Source organism: Mus caroli, chromosome 4 (assembly GCF_900094665.2).
Source record: "Mus caroli chromosome 4, CAROLI_EIJ_v1.1, whole genome shotgun sequence".
Taxonomy (NCBI): domain Eukaryota; kingdom Metazoa; phylum Chordata; class Mammalia; order Rodentia; family Muridae; genus Mus; species Mus caroli.
Window position 1 is genome coordinate 46,682,188 of NC_034573.1, and position 24,466 is coordinate 46,706,653.

A 24,466-nucleotide genomic window follows, 5' to 3' on the forward strand; every position below is an offset into this window, starting at 1 on the left:
AGAAGTGCATTTGGAGAGGGTGGACTGCATGGGGTTTTTCTAGCATGGTTGTGGCTTTGGGATCACATGTAGATGTAGGAGGCATGCCCTGCTCTGGCAGGGCAGCAGCTGCATTAGCTGTGGGAGAGTGCTGGCAATCGGCACTTACTTTCTGACACTCCTTTCTGGCTGGAACCAGGGTGGCTCTTCTCATCAATTTCCTCACCAAACCAGTAGGACTTGGTACAAGGAAAATACCAGGGCCTGGGAATTCCATACTGTCCTGAAAGCAAAGCACAGATAACACAGGTATGACCCAAGCTGGTGCAATCTGAGCATTTCTGACATTGTCTAGCCAGATCCTCTTTCTCCTTGACCAACCCTATGAGAAAGGAATAGGCTGGAGGGAGACAGCTAACTTTTGCTGAAATCTACAGGGCAGATCATATATTCTTCACCTCTCCATGGCTTTCCAACAACTCCCAAGGTAGTAACAGCATCCTCATTTTAGAGATGAGCAAACTGAAGGGCAAGTAGCCCTATCCAAGGTCAGTTACCCCAAAAAAATAAGGATTCAGAGTTTGAATCTCAAAATATACATGCAAATTGCACGGTCAATGGAGGAAGTTCAGATACGGGTTTAAAAAACATTTCAACTGGGCTTCTTTGGAGGAGATTCAGAGGGTGAGCATGAGTCCTCCCCTAAAATCTGATCTCAGACAGGAATGTATCCTAAAGAGAGTCCCTGTTCTGTTGTACTTGACAAAGAAGGGTAAGAAAGCATCAAAATTAATTTTTGGTGAATACTAATTTCCCACAAGCAATAGGCAAGGGCTAAGACCCAATATATTATATTACTTATAACCTGTAGTTAAGAGACAGACGGTCTCCTAGGGCTTCCTCTTCTGGAGACATAGTCCTAAGAACCCAGTCAGTACTGAGAGGAACCTGCTCTGACCCAGTATAGCCCAGCTGAGGTCATCTCCAAGCACTGACACTTAACAGACACATGACTTTAGGTAAGTCCCTCAAACTCTCAGTTAGCTCTCTCTTTTAGAACCTGTTTACCTTAGCAAACAGCCCAGAATAACCTTCCGAACCAGAGTCTGTAAAGTACTTTGCTAAGCACCTGGCACACTGGGCTCAAGAGATGTGTAGCACAATGCCAGTAACATGCATGCTTTCAACACAAGGGCCTTTCCTTAGACTATTTGTTTTTCATAAGCTAAAAGCCCAAGCCAACTCCCAGGGAGCTCCCTCGTCCTTCAGCAACTGCAATGCAAAGAAAGGAAGAACCTACAGGCCGAAAAGTTGCTCTCCCCCTCAGTTAGCCAAAGCAGTATGGAAGCCTGTGGTACCTGGAAAGACGGCTTCGATGTACCATGTCATCACGCCATAGAGAAAGGTGTCAAAGAGCATCATGGACACTGCAGTGGTGAGATTGAAGCCGTCCTCCTCCACCGGGCTCTCAAAAAGATTGTCCCATTGGACCCCAATACCTTGCTCCTCAAAAAGGGCGAAATACTCACAGCCGAATCCAAAAGCCACAGGAGACAGCAGGCTCTGAGAGAAAGAGGCAAGAGGAACTGGTCTACATCCTTGCCTCTCTCATTTTTCTCTTCTGATGTAAATTCCACCTTGAGAAGTTTGACTTTGTAAATTACATCAATTATAAGGCACGTAAGTATTCTCCTAGAGTCCCTTTGGAGAAGCGGACTCACTTGCAGCATAGAAAATGATTTCATTTATAAGCACTCATTATGCTGACACGTTTCAGAAATGTATGCACGAGAGCAGGTGAGACCTTAGAACTGTATGCTTCCCAAGACATTACAAGGCTCAACGATCCTGTTCCCCTCGTCCAGCCTCACACTGACATTCATCAAGGACTTTTTTCACTGATCAGTCATTGAATATTCAGGATCAGAGAAGCCGCTTTAAAGCGTCACATCTAGGAGACTCAAGCTTTCAGCACTTGGAGCATCCTGTGAGCATAATATCGTATCAGTGACCCAGCAGGGCAGATAGTGAGTGGCTTTTATTGGTATTCTCACTTGCTTAAAGACTACACACCTACATTTCACAAAAGACTAAAATGTCCTGGTCAGAGATTTGTGGGAGGGTAAGTCATGTTTGGTTTTGTTCAGTCTGGAAAATATTTCCCAAGTCAAACAACACAATGGATCTAAGAAAGACAAGGGACAAGAATGAACCATTTGTGGCCTCAAGCTGTCCATGAACATAACCTTGCTGTGAGCTTTTATGGCCAAAGAGCTAGAAGTTAAAGGGTGGACATGGTACCTACTGGCTAAACTAGATCCATTTCTGAATGTCATTTATCTCCAACCAGTTCAAGGCGCAATCTGATGATCTCTGACAAAAACCAAACCCAACCTAGTATTTACACTAGGGGCAAAGGAGAAACAACTTAGCCAGAGGGGAGAACAGGATTATCCAACACCCTGGGGAGCTGGAGGGGCACCAGGACTACAACCTCTGCAGAGAGATCAGAGTTACTTACAGCAAAGATCTTGATGGAGAAGCCCACATAGTCCTGCCAGGCTACGCACAGCACATAGGGCAGGTACAGCGTGAAGTAGATGATGCCCCCACAGGCTGCTGCCAGGTTGGCACGGGAGAAGAGCGTGCTAATGAGGAAGCACTGTAGGATGGTCACCATGGCAAACACCGACAGGAAGACGAACACCACGCTGGGGTCACTATAGGGCAGCAGGTTTCCTAACTGGAGAGGAAGAGTCTGGATAAAGTACAGCCTTGGCAAGCCCAGCCGCTCACTTACATGATCTTAATGCTGGTTTTGACACATAATTCTTTCAGAGCTAAGGCAGGGGAACCCTGCTGCTTGATTTTCTGATGAGGAAATGAAGCCCATGAGAAATAACTTACTGGAGAGACTACGCATGAAAAATCACAGCAGAAATACGGTTAAGGACAAAGTCCAGGACTTTCTACTTGATCTTAGTGGATAATTTTGATCTCCGTCTCTCACAGAGATCAAGGAATTTGGCTTCTCCTTGTCTAAGGACAACTATTGCCTTTAAGAAAAAAGCCGTGTGAGACAACAGCCTACACATCCTTTCTCTCCAAAAGCCTAGGGAAAAGGCCAGGCAACCTGAACTTTCCCCTGGTAAATACAGAGTCTTCATTCATCCTCTCATCCCAAGTTCTGTGGATATTCTGAGCTCTGAGCTCATCGGTAGTCACTGTGGACACTGAACCAGGCCCTGTCAACACACAGCTGACTTAGTCAGTTCCCACACACAGGCCACAGGATCCCTACCCTTGTCACAAGGCTTAGGTCCTTGCCCTCAGATACCAGAGCATGAGAAAAGAGTTTGTTTCAGAACAACATGCAAATAAATCTTGATTATGCCGTCCTTGGGTATTTTAGTGAGGCTCTGACTTTCCCTGAGCACTCAATGGGTTATTGTAGGGAGGATACGCTGATGCAGTTCATAGCACGTCCTCTGACCAGTGCCTGGCATCAGTGAGCACTCATATGTAATATATAGTAGCTGGTATTAGGACGAATGTTAGATTCTCCTGCTCTGCTCTCTTGCTTTCCTTGAAACACTAACTTTTATAAGAGGCATCTTTGTATGAAGTAACTATTAAAACATAAACGCTTAAAAGTAAATTTGTGTATGAGGTAAACCCTCACTGCCCAGATTCAACTTTAAGGCAAGCAGGGGAAGGGGGGCTTACTTGACTATAGGTAAAAGACATCCAGATGTTAGGACCTCTGTTGTCATAGCTAGGAGAGCCAACAGGCCCTGGAACACCCTTTCCCTGGTGAGTCCCATGAGCCCCGTCCAGTGACTGGCTCAGTGAGGGAAACTCTTGGACAAGCTGTATGTTCTCCAGAACATTCCACTGGGCTGTTGAATCATGGCTCAACTTCTCCCTCTGCATGACCCAGCGCTCCACCCATCATACTAATCCCTAATAAATATCCATATTCCAAAATATGCCTCAGCCTCTTCCTCCAGAGAGCCAAACCTTTAATAGCATCTGACTTTCTGGTTGTTGCATTTACAAACTTGGAAATAACCCCCACCCAGTACCAGTGTGGCACATGTAAATTTGTACATGAGCCCTGAGTTCTAGCTACTTAGCTGCTAACTATCCCAGTGGGCTGACTGGAGCAAGTCCTTACCCTTCTCTGGCTTTCCTCAGTTGTGAATGGAGGGAAGCACACAGGACACTGCGATCCCTTTACCCCCTTAGGCCACTCAAGAGTTCCTTGCCAAGAAGAGTGAGTGAGTCCACCTCACCTTCAAGATGACCACCAGCAGGCCAGCGCTCACAAGCAGAGGGATGAGGCTGCTAACGAACCAGCTAAACCAGAGGATGCCATTGTCCAGACCCATGATCCGCATGGTCTCCTTCAGCCGAGCCTCCTTCTCATACACAATGCCCTTGATGATCACAGCCACAGAGTAGATCCAGGCCAGAGTCATGAAGAGGGGCATTGACCGGCTCATGACCCGCAGAAAGCTGGAGGCACAGAGAAAAGGCATGGGAAAAATGAAAAGTGTGAGCCCGGCACCGATCCGAGGCCTTGCACACTGGAGGAAAAACCTCACCAGGGTCGCTTAGGAAAGGCCCACTGAACTCTCAAATGACCAAAGGTTTCTTTAGCAGTAGAAAGAGATGAAACCTGGGCTTCAAGGGTATGGCCATGCAAAATTTTTTCAGGGGCTCTCTTTAATAGCTAGGAAATGGATAGGGTAATATTAAGATAAATATAAGTTACTCTACTAAGTACCAAACACAAAGGGCGGGGGCAGAATCCAACTTGGTCTTTCGCTAAAGGTTAGTATCTCTAGGATGGCCTATTGACTTGCTTTCGCTCTCACACCGTGGAAAACACACACATACACGCACTCTCTACAAGGACCTGGTTATTTAAGGGAGATGCTGGCTTACACTCACATGTCATCAACATAACAGGGGTAGGGCATCTGTTGCACATAGACACCCGTTTTCTTCTCAGTTCCCGTCAGCACTCTGATGATCGCCTGTTCCACCACATCCTGCAAGTAGGCGAAGCCACCCCAGACATAGCGCATATCTTCAAAAGGGTCAGCCCGAGGACCAGGGTCCCAGTACCTGAAACCAAACATCAGGTGATGAAACACTCATACAAAACACACCCTGAAAAATCCAATTACCCACGGTTCCCCTACACTTCCTAGGCCACTCCTCCTATTTTTCTATCTCTCATTCTTATCACAGCTAACAAGTACATAAGTTATTGGATAGAAATAATCAATGAAAACACTCCTTATGGGTATATTTTTCTTTTCCCTTTACTGGTGAATAATATTGCACCTGATGAACATACTGGAATTTACTTATCAGTTATCTGCCTCTTCTTGTGAAAATATGTATGGCTAGCATGAAGACTCCTAGTGGTTTTCCTTTCTTTTTCCTGACTTTTAAGTCCTTCAGTCTTTTAAACAGAAATGTGAAAACGGAAAGAGTAATAATTTATAGCCTTTGAATAACAGTCCCCCGCAATGGAACTTTACGGAAGTTGTGCCACGGCTGCTTTGTTGTTGACATTCCTTAATAAAGTACCACCAGTCATAAAAGTCATCCAAGTTACATGCTGGAGCTTTGCAAGACTGGGTTTCATCTTACCCATCCTTGATCTTATTAGTTCTCTCAACGTTGTCAATGTCCATCCGGATCTTGTACTTCACATGATGGGGCAGCTCCACACTATCTGGAGTGATGCCTGTGAACACGATGCCAGCCCAGAACTTCCTCTCATCCAGCAGCTCCATGGACTTGTTGATGAGCCTGACTTCCGTTGGAATGGGCTCCAGCTTGTTCAGGTTGACACACTGACAGACGGAAGGAAGCCTCATTAGAACACTGGAGACCAGAAAGACAAGCAGGAGCCAGAACTCAGCCTCCTTTGAGAGTCAGGAACTAGCTGCCCGAATTCTTAATCTGCTCGGCCTATCCATCTCTAAAGTAGTTTTCCAGGTTTCAGAACTGAGTTTGAGTGAAATACTCAAAGTTACTTATATTGCTTTGTGTGAGGGAATTATTCTCTTAGCAATTTTTATTCTCTTAGCAACATGTCTTAGCAATGTCGAGTCACAGCAACTAACCAACTAAAACTCAGATAAGAAAAAAATTCTAGTCAGCCTTTTTCCTTTCCATCCTTTTTAGGATTAAAGATTTAAAAGTTTTATCGGTCCCAAATTAGATTAGATAAGTTTCATAAATAATGCCTTTATAACAAAGCAGTTTATTATCATTAGGATCTAGAATATCAAAACAGGAAAAGCTAGAAGATAAAGGATAGAAACGCTGGAGTCAATCTGAAGCAAATCTAGAAGTAAGCTTATGTGCTCGTCAGGCTATTCATCTGGTGTTTATCTTGCTCACCAGGCCTGCAGGATATAGCTGTACATGACACTGCACATTCATTCTAAGCTCTCCTTCTGCCTGCATCTTTACTGCAACAGCACAAAGGGAAAAAGCCTCTAGCCTTTGCTAAAGGGTGTGTACAGCAGACCCTTACCTCCATGAATCGAGATATCGTCTGGATTGCCTGGTTGGTCTCATTGAAAGCTTCTCTCCAGGTATACACAGAGCCATTTGGGGACTGAACATCCTCTGGGTTCTTGGCCAGAAATGCCATGATGTCTTGGGCAGTCCAATCTAATCCATCCAACTTCTGTTCCCAAAACTGGTCATTGCCTCTGCTGTCTAACAGCGTCTGCCATTCCAGGAAGAACATGTGAACAGTGATCATCAAGTGTCATGGTAAAGAGCACATCTGACAAAGATTGAAGTTTCTCATGGCTGATGTTGGCCAAGGCTAAGTGATAAGCTGAGAAACAAAGTCAGACCTCTGACTTCGAAGTTCACAGGTTTCCCACTGTACCAGACAGCCCAGGTTAATTGTTTTAACTCTAACAACAGTGACAGTAGGATGCTGAGGGATCTACAGGCATCAGAATGCCCCAAGGGTGTGGCTTTGGTACTGTCCACCTCACAAACAGGAAAATGGAACTTCGGGGATATTAAGGTAGCTAAGGAGCTTTCAGCAGCATACGCATTGCATTGTACCACCCTCTCTTTTGAGATAGAGTCTGGTGATGTCAAATTAAAACCTTGTCTCTAGACCGAGCCCACTTTTAATGCTTAGTTCAAGGAAGTAATACTCCTGGTTAATCCAAATAAAAGATGGTCTTTCCTAACTCCAGGACATGGGATCATGATGAAGAAAAGAAGAGCTGTTTCCCATCACCTGTCAATGTGAAAGGGTAAGCTATTCTGGTCCTCAACCAGCCTGCCCAGGGGGACTGGGGCAAAAGTCTACACTGATGCACTGCCAGGAAAATGAGGCCACTGCTGACTGGGCAAAATGGAAACACAGCTGCTATGCTCCTTTTCCAGTTCCTAGGGGGAGGGGGAGGTCCTTGCTCTACTGAGCAAGATCTCCAAAACCCTAAGACTTCCTTCATCAGTCTTCTTGCAAGCTCCCCCCACCCCCACCCCGTGGCTTTCTGTTATTTTAATGGTAACATGATGATTTTACAGAGTGTATCTCCTACAATTTCATTAACTACTCCTTTACTGTATACCATCTAGTCTATTCTAAATTACTTGCAATAACAGTTATTTCAGTAATAACGTTTTCTCTCCCATGATGACTTCTTTAAAATTGTTGCTGTAGGATGCTGGAATAGAGCTTCCCTGGTTTCCACTGACAGGGTGGCAATTCCTTACCATTAATCCCATGCCAATCAGCCTCTGTATTACAGACCCCAGGAGCCATCATTCTGTTGGTCTCTTGCTACCCCCTGCCTGTCCAGGTAAAAGTCAAGACTCTCCTGTACCAGTCTCTTCTTGCCTATCTACCTTAAGCTGCTGCCACGCCTCCTCTTCTGCACTCAGCCCTTGCCACTCACCTATTCAATCTGTATTGAGGTCCGTCTCAGCCTTGCACCCATCTTTCTTCTAGAATACTGCGTCTACATCTCCACTTGCTTAAAACCGTCTGCTCTCCCCCCTCTGAATATAAGGATCCTTACAGCCTCCCAGGCCTTTCCTTCCAGGCTACTTCACTTCTGTTACATTCTCAAGATTCTCCTACACATGCATCCCTAGTGAACACCACCACATGTTTATAAGGACTTGTGCCTTAAGAACCAAGAGCTGATGAACAACTGCAGCCTCCAAAGTAAACCCTTGATCTAAAAGCAGGGAAGCCCAGGCACGGTGGTTGGTATCTAGAATTCCAGCTCTGGGGGAAGCTGAAGCAGGAGGATGGCCATGAGTTTGAGGTCATCTGGGGCATATAGTGAGTTGCAGACAAGTCTGAACTACACCGTGAGACCCTGCTTTTTGTTGTTGTTGTTTTTAAAAAGTGTAAGGAAATATCTACATATGCCCAATTCAAAATCCCTTTCCTGTCAAACACAGAACAATCCCAAGAGGTAGATAATATGGATGCCAAGGAAACCAGGCCTAGGGTCCACAGTGTAGTGTGTCCTGTGGGAGCATCCCACGAATCCCTCAGAAACGAAAGAGTAGAGCACACACAATGCACCGCCAGCGCCAACTTGCACCACGACTGGCGTGAATGCATAAGACTGTTGCTCTTGCTTTTCTCACTCACGTCCCATGTATACAAAGGCTCCAAGTTAAGCATTCTGCACAGGTGTAACAGCACGGGTGTATCAAAGGAGGCTCTGGCTCCTTCATCTCCAGACGCTCTTTGATCAGTAACCTGTCCCCCAAGGGGACCTAGAGCACCCCTAAACTCCCAAAGAAGTGCAGCCTCTAAAAACCAGCAACCCCCAGGGCACAAAGATTCAATTCCAAACCTGGCAAAAATCCTCCCTTGCTTCTTAATGGCAGAAGAAATAAAAGGAAGTGGACTTCCAAGGAAGTGGACTTCCTTGCCATGGCAATAAGACTTTGTCTAATGATCCTGACTGAGACTGAAGCCCAGAGGAGTGGTTAAATGGCTCTTCTGTTGATGCAAAGGCGACACTGCATTCTCAGACTGCTCTCTCTCTCTCTCTCTCTCTCTCTCTCTCTCTCTCTCTCTCTCTCTCTCTCTCTCTCTCTCTTTGAACCTGGTTGTGTCTGGAGCATGCTTCCCTTTCAAGTGCCCCCCATATGTTAAGTGCAATTTCCTCCCCTCCACAGCATTGGCTGAGATGCTGTACTCTCTCTGTGCCTGGAGAACCAGTATCCCTGACCTGTCCGCATGCCAGATCACGCTTCTGTCCCCAAACCTCCTTCTGAGATATGGCAGGCTAAAGAAGATACTGTGCCTACCTTAGTGACTGGAGACCAAATGAAAATACTCTAGTGTCCTGCAAGCACCCATTTCTGATCTTCACTGGGTTTTGTGCAAAACTGCTACTGGGCCATGAGGGACAGCGATGCTGGCATTCCCATGGCTATCACTGCACTGAGGCCTTTGCTTCTACAGAATTGGTGGCTGTGTGGCTTCAGCTGATACCAATTGCTTTAACTTACAGAACTGTGATCTTAGGGATTTCTGGGAAGATGTCCAGAAACCTCTTCTAGATCAAGCCAGCAAATCCGAGTAGAAAGTCACTCACCCGGACAAGGTCCATCTCTTGGCTGTTCTCCATGAAGGTCCAAATTTGGGGGCTGAGTTCTTCCCACATGCCCTCCAGGTCATGGAACACAGCCAACTCCTGAAAGGTCTTGTTCACCTAGAGTCAGGTAGGGAATCGGGATTCATACAAATAGAAGAGAGGCAGAGGCAATGAACATTCCAAGATTCCCTAAAAAACACCACTCACTACAGAAACCTCTGCCCAGTCCTTTCCTTCCTCAAGAAACCCCTCCTACAGATATAATTCAAACACTCAAGGCTGGGGATATGAATCCCAAGACTACATGTGGATTTGTTTTGTTTTGTTTTTGACTACTTAAAAGCCCCATTATGGCCAAGAGTATATTCAGCATACACTATCTGAAGCTGTCTTCACTTCCTACCCCTAATTCTGGAGAGATTATGGGGACAGAGTCCTAAGCCTGGACAGCTTACCTCAGCCATGACCTGCCTTGTAGCTGGTGTGTCAGGTGTATAGAGAATCTTTCCAACAAGCAGTGGCTTGAGTGCCTTCCAAATAATTCGAGAAAGAGGACTAGACTCCAAGTTTTTCATCAAATCATTGCAATAAGGACCTACAAAGAAGACGGAGGACAGACATTCACATCTATATCATGGTCAGTTGCCAACAGGAACTTAGAAGGTTTGGGAGCCAATGCAGCCAGTCCAGGGTGCAAATCCCCCTCCCCACATCACCTAACAGTCATGCAGCGGACAACTTCCTTATGTGAGCCTCAGTTTGCACTGCTGTAAAATGAAAGTTGGAAAGTTCGTAACATCCACTTGGCAGGGCTATGATGAGGAGTAGATGGGGTATTTCCAGTGAGGTCTTTCCTCAGTGCTCGAAAGAATCAGGCCTCTCTCAGACTCACGTCTGAGCTGATATGAAGGAAGGTTTTGACTACGCCATCCCAACTCTAGCTCCACACCCTCATGCCAGCCCTCACAGTGCTTTCACTGGACACAAGCAGGATTCTTCCTGGGGAAGCCGGAAGACTGCATTTAGACTTTCATTTGAAAAAGAAAAAGCCAAGTCTGTCCTTAGTAATTAATAGATCCTATCACAACCAATATTTATATTTAATAAAAATTCAAAACTGAAATATCCAAAGTTCAAGAGGACAAAACGGGCTTTGCTTAGATACCACACAACATCTCTGAGCTGCATGATACACAGGTGATAAAATAATGATAATAAAGGTAATGAGTTGGGGGTGGGGCATACTAGAAATGACCCATGGCCTCACTCGAGGTATGCAAGCACTCTATCGTTGTGTCCTATCTCCAAGGCTAGAATATTTTCCTAAGGAAACAAGCCCTCAATTATATCTGTTGTATAAGCAAGCGATGCCCTTGGATTGATCTGCAGGCTGGGGAAGAAGAGCTGGTTTCTTAAAACTGCCTACATTACCATCTTCTTCAGGCTTCTAAAGCAACTTGTAAAGTGCTAGAGTGCTGAGCCCCAGAGGGCACAGGCTGTGTTACAGCCACACAGGAAGCTGTCTCACTTCTTGCCTGCAGCTGGAAATCGGGAATGGCTCAGCTGTATGGTGTATTCAAGGCAAAGATGCCATTGTTAGACCTGTAGCGCTGGACAAATGCTACTACATATGATCAGGCACAGGACAGACACACCTCCACAGAAAACTGCCCGAGTGTGGTGACTAAATATAGAGTTAGAGGTCTCTTTAACACCCAGAATGCAAAATAAATAGGCAGCTGAGTGTCTGAGTGTGACGGTGCAAACATGCCACCATTAATGAGGCAGTTCATTGCAAAGGCCAAGAGGACTTGGGCTTGAATCCCAGCTCTTGGGGATTACCTAGGAGTGCAGACTTAACCAAGACACTTAACCTCTGGGCCTATAAAATTTGAGGTTCCAGAACCTTCCTTGCAGGGTTACTGTAAGGATCAAATAGGTAATTTAAACAGAATGCATTATGCATAGGGAACTTTGCTTTAATGTTAGGTTTTCCTGTAGCTGCTGTAATTGCCATTATTACCATTACCCACTTTTAGGTGTTTATTGTAAAGCTTGCCTCACAGTAATATAATAATAATTATAGTGATAATTATAATGATTATGCTATTTTATAATTATTCTCTTTTATAATAATTATGATAATTAAATGTAATAATTAAAATAATATAAAATTAAAATATCTCATCATTTTTAGAAGGTTTTCTGGCTTTACTCAGGTATTAATGAACAACAAAAATGATACGTATTTTATACAGACTGATGTTTTGATACACTTATCTGCTATGATGTGATTAACAGCCCAGTCAAGCTAATTAATGTCTCCATCACTTCATGTAGATGCCCACTGAATCTGTGCAGTAACATCAAGATGAGCTCACTTACAAAGCTTACAGATAGGACACAGTGTTACCACACCCTTGCATTTTTGCACAAGTGCACTTTGTATTCTAACCAACGCATCTCATCTCATCCCTCTATTGCCCCCAGCAACCTCTTTTCTTACCTGCTTTGTGTAGCTTTTTTTTTCTTTTAGAGCCCACATATGAAAAGAACTGGAAAGACTGGCTATCAATCACTCATTCATCTTGTGGGTATTGTTACTAAACACCTGAGCGAGATCAGGCCCCTCCATTCAAAGAACTGAGAGAGATTCATTTATCAAGGACTCTGTACTTGAGGAGCAATGTCGTAAGAGCAAACAGAGAGGACAACCTTTGCTACTACACAGAATAAAGGAAAGCATGGGGTCTGAGTGACACAGGCTGGGCCAGACCTGAGCTGGGCATGAGGACACAGGGACTGGGTGACACAGGCTGAGCTAGACCTGAGCTTGGCATGAGGACATGGCTTTGTTCTGCACAGTCAACTCACTTGTAGAATTGTCATAGAAGGTGTCCATGTCTTCCTCAGTGTTATTCCCTCCAAAGAGGGCTTTGTAGTTGTTATCCTCGTACCAGTTGAGGGACTTGATCTTCAGGCCCCCGCCCTCTGGGTGACCACACACGATGCGGGACACTGCCTGGTAGATCTGGGTGGAGGAGCTGGAGCTGTTCACATTGGTCAGAAACATCACCTCCTGCCGCATGTCGCTCCAGCTCTTTGTGCTGAACAGCTGGCGTCAGGGTGGGAAGAGAAAGGAGAGGGGGCAAAGGGCCAAGCAAAGGATGGAACAAGAGAGAAGCAAACACTTTATTCTCTTAACCTAAAAGCAGTGTTGCAGAACATACTGTGTCTAGCTAGCATCACCTTAAAGCCCTCTGGTGATTAGCCAAGACCTTCTTCCCTCCACCTGTGGTGCTGGGACCTGCAGTATCTTATTATCCCTTGTTATCCCCATCTGGTGGCTCCCCCTAGCACCTGCCTGAGGAGAGAATTTCTGCCCACTCTCCTTCACCATAGCTCTCACTGGACACGTTCTCTGTGACTGGCCCTTGGCTCACAGGGGAGGGTAACCATTCATCTTCCAGGCTAAGAAGAGTGGTTGCACTAGAGGTCATTGAGTAAACAAATGGACCAGGGCCATGCAGTCTCCATCTGTTGCAATGCCCCCACCCTCCTTATTCTCGCTTCAGCCTCTTCCTCAGTCCAACAGCAAGAGTGTAGTCATTTGCAAAGATGAAGCCACATTAAACACCCTCTTTTAACTCCTCTGGCTTCCTTCATGGACCTTAGGTGTACGCTCTCAAGCACGCCATTCCTGTGACTGATATCTGCTGCCCTTCCTGTGCAGTGTCCTAACTTCTCTAGGAATAGAGCACCACTGCCTTTGGAGTCAACTCACCCTGCTCTCTTTAAAATGGCATCTCATCCCTCTTTCTACGTCTCTTACATGGTTTCTTTTATCTTCGCTGCACAGATGCCTGTAGTCACATCATCAGCTGGACTGGTTTATTTCTGACTTCCACCCTTCCGTGGGCTAAATGATGGTGGTGAGGTGACTGTGCTCACTGCAGAGCTACAATAGCTGGCAAGGCCAAGCACCTGACCCTGCGATCAATTAACTCTCTACAAGACTGTGGGCAAAGACTTTTCTGAGCCCCAGTGCCATCTGTGAAATGGGCACAATAAAAGGTGTTCCACTGGACCCTGAGGATGAACCAGGCATATGAAATCAAACAGCCACAATCCATCTATGATACCTTGTGTTTTCGTGTCAACAGTTGGCCTTTGAACATAGCAACTAAGTTTCTTTCTAAACATGAACCTTTCTAAAAATGCATTTCCTTATTGTTACTCAGAGAGAGCACTGAGAGAGACATGACCAAAGTGGCTTGGGGGTGACCTATTGGGAGAAGTGGTTGCCCATCACTGATGTGGGAACAGGAGTAAACAGGTTCCAAGAGACAGTCAAGAAAAATGTACACAGTACACTGCTGGAGGTTTCCACCCATTCAGCCACAGGGCACATCAAGGGCTTTGTAATTATTTTGTTTTAGCCCAGAATAAAAGCAGGTACAATGACAGAAGAGAAACTTGCTGCAACAAACCCTGAATTTACAAGTACTACCCCACCACTCAACCACCCAGCCACTACTACACCCACTTGGCTTTCTCCAGGAATGAGCAGCAGAAAATGAGACAAGGAGGGGACCCTCCAGAGCACTGTCAACGCACAAGGCCTTATGGAAACAGATGGACTTGTAGGGCACTTTCTCTTTCTGCCCTTTGGCAGAACTCCAACTGGTCCAGTTTCTTGGCCTATCCAAAGGTCACTCACCCTCCCTAACAGAGGAACCAATAACAGGCTGACAAAGTCGGCTCCTAAAGTGGAGAGTATGAGAGCAAAGCCCCTCTGTCAAAGATGGCTGAGCAGAGTTACAATAAATGGACAGAAGGAAGGAAGGAAGGAAGGAAGGAAGGAAGGAAGGAAGGAAGGAAGGAAGGAAGGAAGGAAGGAAGGNACGGAAGGAGAGGTATTGTGCTTGGTCTCAGGATTTTCTAAACTTTCCAGGTGCACTGCTTGTTCACTGATGAACGTGAAATACCTTTATTGTCAGAAAACAAGGTAATGTTTTTGATATTCAGAAGGGAAAAAATGATACAAGCATAGAAAAGGAGCTAAAGACTCAGTTAAAAAATCAGGTTGGGCCAAGTCTGAGAAACTTTCCCCCCATGGATTACTGTATTCCAGTGTCCTGAGCACTGTAGCCTGCCTTGAGTTCTACCCATGACCAATGGGACAGACAGTGGTGGGATCCACAGGCAAGGTGAACTGTGATCAAGGTTCACTCTGTCACATGGACAACATGTAGACCTAAAGGCCAAATCAGCTCAGCACTCACTAGGAACCGAATTCCCAATGCTGAGCCTCAGAGACCAGATTTCCCAAGGCAAAAAGCAGGGTGGGGAAAGCCACAGCATTCCTGTTGGCTAGCAGAGGTGTATTCTGATGCAATGGCTGAATGGATGGCCTTGCTGTTGAAGAAGCAACATGAAGAAGCTGCTGTCAAACAGAGTCAGTGCACAGGGTAGGAGGTGGATCGAGAGACAGTTCTCTTCACAGATGTACACAGGGGCAGAAGGAGCTCACAGAGAAAGGTCTAGACTAAACATGGGGTTCTGAGGCACTAATTATCTCTGCAACATTGATGTATTTTAGTTTCTTCCTCTCCAATGGAGATCAAACCTGACTCATTTTTAAATTACTTGTGCTTCTAAAATTGAGTTTGATGCAGCAGGTGATATTCAAAGTACAAGGACCCTGTTGTCAGAACTCAGAACTAAAGAAATGACAGTAATTAGTCTGTCCACTGTGGCTTAAAAAATACAACTTACCTCTTGGGCCAGGCCCCCCAAGCTGTCAAGCAATACTGTGGTGGCTTCAGCCAGATGCTGGGTTGGGAGATGAGATGTGGAATTTAGTTTTGTCTAGAGAGAAGGAGAAAAAATCTTAGTGTATGGGCTCAAATGCAGGCTTAAAATCTCTACATATAAAGTAAATAAATCAAAACAATTCCTAATCAAGATTAAATTTAAGAAATTTCTAGCCAAAATAAAGAACACTGGACAATTTACTCTAACTGCATGCCTGTGTGTTTCTTTTCTTCAGATAAGGATTTCTTCTTCATGATGGTTGCAGGAGTGCAAATTCAAGGCTAGTGAATAGACAACATATACAAGTATCTTATGTGCTACACACAGGTAGGCACAGGCTTGTGTTGCGCGCGCGTGTGTGTGTGTGTGTGTGTGTGTGTGTGTGTGTGTGTGTGTGTATCCATGCACGTGTGTGTGTGTGTGTGTGTGTATCCATGCACATGTGTGCATGTATGTTCAATAAAATTCTAACCCAAAAGTCCCAACTCTATCTACAGTTCTACAAGACACATGTTTATAGGCATGGCCTGAGAAAAGAGTGTGTGATGGTTCACAATCAATCAGTCAATCAATAAAGTAGGAAAAGACAAAATTCAATAATAACCAAAGCAAGAGAACAAGTCTCCTTTTGTTCTGTTGAGTCAGCAGATTTTCACTATTTTTAAATACTGGAGATGTAACATAGAACACTGTTTTTGTGTCTAGTGTTAGTCATCACCTTGTATTTACTAATTAACATATTTAGTTGATATAATACATAACATAGCTGCACAGTAAACAAGAGAAAATAATTAATGAGACCCAAAGGAAAGATAAATTACTATAGAAAGTCGGGGCAGCTGGGACAAAACCCCACAGGCTGTGTAACCAGAATTGCTGTAGAAGGAATTTCAACTTCAGTCCCACAATTAGGAAGGATAAGGAAGAAAGTCTCCAGGGGGAAGGCAGCTTTTCCTAGTGTTTTCACAGGTTCTGTTTTGTTTTATTCAGTAGTTTATCTAACACCTTGAGAATTTTAGACCGTTTTGACAGCAATTATCATGTCAAAGATTGCTGAGAGACTGGAACTGAGAGTGCTAAAAGTGTACAGGACTAATATAAGGAACAGCCTCGGAGATGTTTTCTATTTGTATGTTCTTTTTTATTATTATTGGATATTTTCTTTATTTGCATTTCAAATGTTATCCCCTTTCCCGGTTTCCCCTATCTCCTCCCCCCTCCTCCTGCTTCTATGTGGGTGTTCCTCCACCCACCCACCCACTCCCACCTCCCCGCCCTAGATTCCCCTACACTGTGGCATCTATCAAGCCTTCATAGGACCAAGGACCTCTTCTCCCATTGATGCCTGACAAGGCCATCATCTGCTACATATGCAGCCGGAGCCATGTGTACTCTTTGGTTGGTGGTTTACTCCCTGGGAGCTCTGGGGGGTCTGGTTGATTGATATTGTTGTTCTTCCTGTGGGGTTGAAAACCCCTTCAGCTCCTTCAGTCCTTTCTCTAACTCCTCCATTGAGGACCACATACTCAGTCCAATGGTTGGCTATGAGCTTCTGCCTCTGTATTTGTAAGGCTCTGGCAGGGCCTCTCAGGAGACAGCTATATCAGGGTCCATTCAGCAAGCATTTCTTGGCATCCACAATAGCGTCTGGGATTGGGGACTGTATATGGGATGAATCCCCAGGTGGGGCAGTCTTTGGATGGCCTTTCCTTCAGTATCTGCTCCATACTTTGTCTTCATATTTGCTCCCATTAATAATTTTTTTCCCTTTCTAAGAAGGACCGAAGCACCAGCACTTTGGTCTTCCTTCTTGAGCATCACGTAGTCTGTGAATTGTACCTTGGGTGTTCCGAGCTTTTGGGCTAATATCCACGTATCAGTGAGTGCATACCATGTGTGTTCTTTTATGATTGGGTTAATGCAAATCAAAGCAACTCTGAGGTTCTACCTCACACCAGTCAGAATGGCCAAGATCAAAAACTCATGCAACAGCAGATGCTGGCAAAGATGTGGAGAAAGAAGAGCATTACCCCACTGCTGGTGGGATTGCAAGCTGGTACAACCACTCTGGAAATCAATCTGGTGGTTCCTCAGAAAACTGGACATAGTACCTGAGGACCCAGTTATACCACTCCTGGGCATATACCCAAAAGATTCTCCAACATATAACAAGGACACATGCTCCACTATGTTCATAGCAGCCTTATTTATAATAGCCAGAAACTGGAAAGAACCCAGGTGTCCTTCAACACAGGGATGGATACAGAAAATGTGGGACATTTACACAATTATTCAGCTATTTAAAACGATGAATTCATGGAATTCTGAGACAAATGGATGGAACTAGAAAATATCATCCTGAGTGAGGACGTGTTCTTTAAAGTGAGTTCCAAATGCAGAATACTGAGTTATGAACATCATGGTCTCAGTGGCTGGTGCAGTCCTGTATGCACATTTCTAAGGACATCTGCTTAGCATGATGAACTAGAGTTGCTGGACACGTAGCTTCTCCTGTGAGTAAGAGCCAAACCCCAGAACTCCCACACTCACATTCCTCCGAGGGACCTACGGTCAACCCATAGATGCTATACTCGGGGATGCCTGTGATATAACTCACAGACCACTACAAAGGCTGTTCCTTCCAGACTCAGGAGCAGAAACAGTGGGGTGCTCAGCTCTCACTTTCTCTCTCTCAGTTCACTACATAACTGAAGATCAATCGGCACAGCAAAAGCTGAACCGGTGATTTCCCTCAGTCAGGGAAATGCTCACCAACGAAGAGGTCCCAATTAGAAGGGCAGGAGGTAAACTGGTTTTGTGTTTAGCATGGCCCACCCCTATTGATTTTGAATTAATTTATGATTCAAGATTATAAATCAAAAATAAATAAGGACAAAGCAAAATTTCCGGAGTCAGAAATGTAAGTGGATGCATTTCTCTTTTGAAGCCTACAGAACCCAAGGCAAGACAACTCTCCCCCAGCCGCCGCCGCCACACTGCCCCCCCCCCCNCCTCCATAACCTCAGCTATTCTGCTGCAGAGCGGCAGTGCTCGGTGCATCGCAGAGTTTCATAAACACTGACTGTAAGATGCCTACGAAGTGCTTTGAGTAGAGTCTGCCAATCGGTAAGATTCAGGAGGAAAAACACTTTCATCTCCCACTTCTTTCCTTCCTTAAAAGTAGCTTCCCGGTGATCACGAGGACAACCATCCTGCCTCTGTGCCTTGCCCTGTGCCAGGCAGGTCTACAGGACACCAAATGCCCGAGAGAGTCTATCCTGTTAATATAGTGAGCAGTCAGTCCTATATAGCTTCTCCATCTGAAAAAAATTGCATCTTCCTAAGTCGTGACCAGCCCTCGATTTGGTTTTTAATTTACACAGTTTAAAGTAAGTTTATTCTCCTTGGTTTCCCACAATTCAAAAACCGCTGGTATGGACCTCGCACCCCTTTGAGCGTAACTAGCCTTTTATGCAAGCACAAGGACCTGGTGACCTCTACCATGAATATGGGAGCTTTGATAAGCAATGTCTTATAAGATGATTTGACGGTCAATAGTCAAAAGTCTAAGTCTGTTGGCTTAATTGAGGCATTGGGGTGTTAGCCTCTTATTGGCTAAACCATCCATATATAATATGGTATAGCAGTCAATGTCACCGTGAAGGTCAGGGCTGGTGAGATGAGGAAGGTGCCTCCTGCCAAGTGTGCTCGACCTGAATCTGACCTCCATGGTGGAAGGAGAGAACTGATGTGCACAAAGTGACTTCTGACCACCACACATGTGCCATAGCACGGCAGTGCCACACACAAACAGATAAGGTGTAGTTTTAAAATAACTTGTAAATAGATGTTCAGTATACTTTTAACAATATCGGCGACCTGGAGTTGATACAAACTGATGTGTGAGGCACAGACTGACATGACAGAGCTAAGATTTATGCGCACAATTCAAATTCACCATCAGCCAATCTCCAGCTTGGATTACCCAGATACTTTTTGCTCCTGGCCTCATTGCACTTTTTTTTTTAACTTGGATCTTACAGAATCTAGAGATGTTGCTGGTGGCATCAGTAGAATATAATGCTTCAAACCGACAGTAAAAAGATAAGCTATTCAGAACTACTCCTGGCTCAGTTAGAGAGTCAGGTTTTCCGTCTTACCTCATTATTTACAAATAAAGTCTTGGTAGATTAAAGAACTGAAAGAAATAGGAAAGTTTAAAACAAATTGGAGAGAATATTAGAAAATACAATTGTGAACTTGAGCTCAGGAAGACTTTTAAACAAAATATAAAAAAAAAATGGATTCAACCGAAAATGAGAAAGTGGATGCATATTTTAAATGTAAAAATTGTGCATCAAATGACTTATGGCTATAAATGACCTAAGACATTAAGTCAAAGACTAGAATAATGGATTTTTTTACATCTTTAGTATAAAGCAGAATACCAGCTAGCGCGTAGTAGAAACCAGTTACACACGCATTGACGCTGCTTGATCTCCAATCCATGGGGCTTCCAGAGAAAGCACAGGGGCAGCTCAGCACACACGAGTACACAATGTGAACCCACGCAGGCCCATACCAAGTGCTGCTGTTGACGGTGTTAAAATATATTCAGTGTAATGTTTAAATACATGCAACTCCAGAATAGGGGTTGCCACTGGGCAACAGGCAGGGTTACAGAGGTAATAGTGTGGTATCTATGACGGTTTAATTTGTGACTACAATCTGCAGTAAAGGTGGCCGAGTGAGGACTGCAGCCCTCAGGGGTTGTTTTTGTCATTCTGGGTTTATATATATATATACATTTGACATGTTTTCCAATTTTCTCTTTAATGCAATACAACTACGATAGAGGGAGAAGGGTGGCAGTATGGACATGAAGGAGAGAGCGCATGTCACGTCTTAAAGGCAGCTCATGCCTTTGAATATTGCTAGATCTTACAGGATACAGAGATGTCGTTGGTGGCATCATAGCCCAGGAATAACTGAGGCTGTGAAACTTGAACACGAATGCCATCCACACCAGCGACTCACTGTGCCCTCCTGCTCACACCTCGTCAGCCAAGGCAGAGCTTGCCACGACACTGCTCTGCAAAACTCTGCCGATGAACTTACCATGCTCAGTAAGGCACAGCTCAGAATTCCTGTTTTTCTCCTGACTAAAAACATTCTCTTGACTGTGAATTCAAATGAAGTCCCTATTGCCTACAGAAAGAAAAGTATTTTCCTGCACAGAGTAAAGAAAGGAGTATAGAGGAAAAAATTACTTAGTTAAGGACTGTACCTTCCGTATTTAGCTCAACAGGAATCCGTGCATTGTCTGATATATTTAGAACATAACTAAGTACTGTAATATCACAGAATACAAACTCTTACCTTATTACTCAAAGACTTCCACCCATTTTCTGTAACATGTATACACTGTATCAGAACAGTATTTCCTAAAAGCCCCCAAATGACAAAGGCTATTCTGTCCCCATCCTCCCAGAGTCCAGCAGACGACTTCATTGTGTCTCTCCTCACTGGCTTAATAGTTATGCTGTGAAAGATTGAAATGCTTTGAAGGTCGACAACCTAGAACTATCCACTTGGCTTTTATTTCTGAGCTGGTATTTTAATCAATACAGGGCCATGCATATTTGTTAGCATATCTCAGTAGATGTTTCCAGAAGAAAAGCGTAAAGGGAAAGAGACACATCTTAGAGAGAAGAAATAAGCCAGTGTAATCCTGCCTCAGAAGCTAAGCAAATCCCTGGAAGTGCTGTCTTACATGCCCCTTCTCAAGTCTCGAACCACTGGAACCTGCCGTGGCTGCCCTTGGTCTGAATGACATTCAGTGCTCTGTCATGAATCACACAAGTCTGCCTGGATAGACTTTGTCCTCTTCCCCAGCATCACATCACATCTCTGCTCCTCCAGTCAATGTCCCCTATCAGTACATCCCCTCAAGACTCTGCACATACCATGTTTTCTTTTAGTAACATTCCCTATTTTTATTAACATCCATTGTTTAGGCCTCTAAATAGAATTTTGTGTGCCCCTTTGTAAATGCATTTTACACAATGATCTTTGGCACATGCCTGACTCCTCTTTTAAGTTGTGCGTTGGGTCAGTGCTCTATAACCCCAACATTCAGCTGTGAAGCATGAGGATCACAAGATCAAGGCTGACCTGGACTATCTATGAAGATGTTATCGTAAGAACAACAAAAAACATCTTTCCCTAAATCACTTCCCAAAGCAGATGTAACTCTAATTCTGCACTCGTTTTGCCCTAGATTAAGGATTAATAAGCTTTCAACGCAAGGCCTGAGTGATGATTCAGAGCATTTATTGTTCATCCAGAGGTTCTCAGGCTGGGTTTGGGTCCCAATACCTACATGGCAACTCACAAGCCTGTGTAACCCAAGTCCCAGGGGATCCAATGCCCTTTTCTGGCCTTTATGGCACCAGGCATGCGCATGGTCCACATGAAGACATAAACATAAAACACCCATATGCACAAAATAAAATAAAAAATAAAATTTGGGGGAAAAAAACCAGCTTTAAACTGAAAACAAGTCAGTGATGTACCACAGGCAAGGATTATCCTAACCAATCAGTCTCTAATATTTCCATGATATTTATGGCCATCCCACTTGGAATGTGCCCAACCCAGAGAGTCTAATATTTCCATGACAACAAAGCTTTCCTTTGAGGAACATTTTAATATTTTTATTAAAATGGGGAATGATTGACCTCATGTCTAAAGGAGGCATTAACATATAAAAATAAGTTAAATATTTAGTTTTATACTAAATGTGTTTCATACATTAAAATGTTTCATGTTTATGGTGCGTCTAAATATAGTTCAATACACTTATTAGCATAATTTAGAAAAAAAAAAAACAAGTCTTTACCTTAAAAGCCACAGCATTTCTCCAGAGCAAATGTAGTATAATTAAGGCACATGTGTTTGGGCAAACAGAGTTGAGGAGTCATATTAGCAAAATACTACTATATTCACCAACTTATCCCTCAGTTTGTACAGATGAGCACACGGTCTGAGAGTAAATCCTCACAGCATGTCACTGTACCACATACCAAATGATAAGAGCCACCGTTGCTTAGAGACAAAGGCATACTGTGCAAAACAGCTAGACAGTAAAGCCAAACGAAGTTCATGAAAAACTTTCCACAAATGTTCAAGTCTTACAGGCAAAAGAAGAGGGAAAGCAACAATTCCGCCCTACAAAAACCTACATAAAAATTCTCTCCTACAAAAGCCTACAATAAATAAATAAATGCTGTAAGCAAGGTCGACATGTGACATGCTAAAGTACTGAACCCTTAAAAATCCTAAGCAGAGCTGAGTCAATGGCTCAGTAGTTAAAGTGCTCATGACAGAAGCATGAGAACCAGAGGTCAGATCCCAGAACCCACACAAATATCATGTGGGCGTGGCAGCCTGCCTGTAACCCCAGCCTTGGAAGGGAGAGATGAGGGCCCCCAAAGCAAGCTGTCTAATGAGACAAGTCACTCCGACCCTTCTTCACTGAATGAAGTGCAGAAGAATGATTCCCAGCATTTATTTCTGACCGCCATGCACACATATGTCTGCCTACACACATACACATGTACCCACCTTCATACAAATAAGTACGCATACACACACACACACAGAGCAAATGAAGAAAAGGTCACCGAGCAGAAGATAATTAAGCCCCATGTGTCCTTTTGAGTGTTTGTCTACAGAAATTAAGAACAAGCCCAGATCTTCCAGATAAGGCAACTCCATTCGCCCATTACTCATTTGAGCCTTGGAGGGCAGACAGCCCAGATGTGAGGTTTCTGGTCTTCAGAAACCACAGGCACCCTAATATAAGAACCAAGTTCTGCCCTGGTAGGAACACATAGCATGAAACACAAGACATTTGGAGAGAGTTCTTCATTCCATAGAGACAGGATTCTCCCTTTTAGGCAGATGGTATTCTTAGAGGTCAAGATGACCTAATAAGCGCAGTCATGCGAGCAATATCCAAGGTGTTGATGACATGAGATAAATCTGTGGTCCTTCCTTCCAACCTCAAGATTCTGACACCATTCCCACACTACTGAGACGACAGTGAGCCAGGACCAGAGCCCCAATCTATCTAGGGCAAGCATCACTTCACCCCAGAACCTGGAAAGAAGTCCTTTAAATGTACTGCCTCCACCTTTTCATTTTCCTTTACATCTCGATCGCTGCCCCTCTTCCTCCCAGTCCCTCCCTCACAGAGCCCCTCCTTCCATCTCCTCTTCCCATCTCCTCTGAGAGGGTGGAGGTCCCCCTGGGTATCCGCCTGACCCCAGCATATCAAGTCTCTGCAGGGCTAGACACATGCTCTCCCACTGAGGCCAGACAACACAGGGGAACAGAATCCACAGATGGCCTTTAAAGCTGGTCTTCAGAACCCACTAGAATAAAAACTCTTCAGGCATCTCATCTGCCTGGCCCATGTGTGAACTTCAGCGCCTAAACCAAGTACAATGTAGAGAGCAGGTATCCAGTAAGTAGCTGGATTTCGTAGGATGGACGTTTCAAAGAGAGATGCTCTGCTTCCCACTGTTTACCCTGGGCATGAAAACCCTGGATAGGTACCGTTTCCCGTGCAACAGACTCACTCACAGAGCATGAAAAGCAGAGACCTAAAGAGAGACCAATAAAAGCCTAGGGCACTTAGAGAGCATTTTTAAAGAAATAACGAAATAACTCTCCCATCTGAAGGTAGTTGTGGCAGGTGCAGAACTCCTAATGATGGCCACGCAGTAATCTCCAGCATCTATGAATACATTAACAATGGGGCACACATGCTTTGTAGAGGCAATTTGCTACATGGAACTCAAAACAACATCATCTCGAATTACCTGGATGGGCAGATCTAATGAGCCCAGCCCTTAAAAGCACAGAACTTTCTTTGCCTGCTGTCTTAGTCAGGGTTTCTATTCCTGCACAAACATCATGACCAAGAAGCAAGTTGGGGAGGAAAGGGTTTATTCGGCTTACACTTCCATGCTGCTGTT

The 24,466-nt window shown here is 44.4% G+C and overlaps 1 protein-coding gene across 1 annotated transcript in view; it reads right to left on the minus strand.

The window, feature by feature from the left end:
• The window catches only part of Abca1 (ATP binding cassette subfamily A member 1), a 126,129-nt gene that overhangs the window by 43,422 nt on the left and 58,241 nt on the right, over positions 1–24,466 (minus strand). The window contains exons 8-18 of the mRNA XM_021159924.2: positions 15,384–15,476; positions 12,480–12,720; positions 10,061–10,200; positions 9,606–9,722; positions 6,542–6,739; positions 5,647–5,852; positions 4,936–5,112; positions 4,275–4,497; positions 2,501–2,722; positions 1,338–1,542; positions 149–262 (exon numbers count right to left, since the gene is read on the minus strand). Of these exons, the coding sequence (XP_021015583.1) occupies positions 149–262; positions 1,338–1,542; positions 2,501–2,722; positions 4,275–4,497; positions 4,936–5,112; positions 5,647–5,852; positions 6,542–6,739; positions 9,606–9,722; positions 10,061–10,200; positions 12,480–12,720; positions 15,384–15,476 (1,936 nt within the window). The remainder of the gene's footprint in view (positions 1–148; positions 263–1,337; positions 1,543–2,500; positions 2,723–4,274; positions 4,498–4,935; positions 5,113–5,646; positions 5,853–6,541; positions 6,740–9,605; positions 9,723–10,060; positions 10,201–12,479; positions 12,721–15,383; positions 15,477–24,466) is intronic.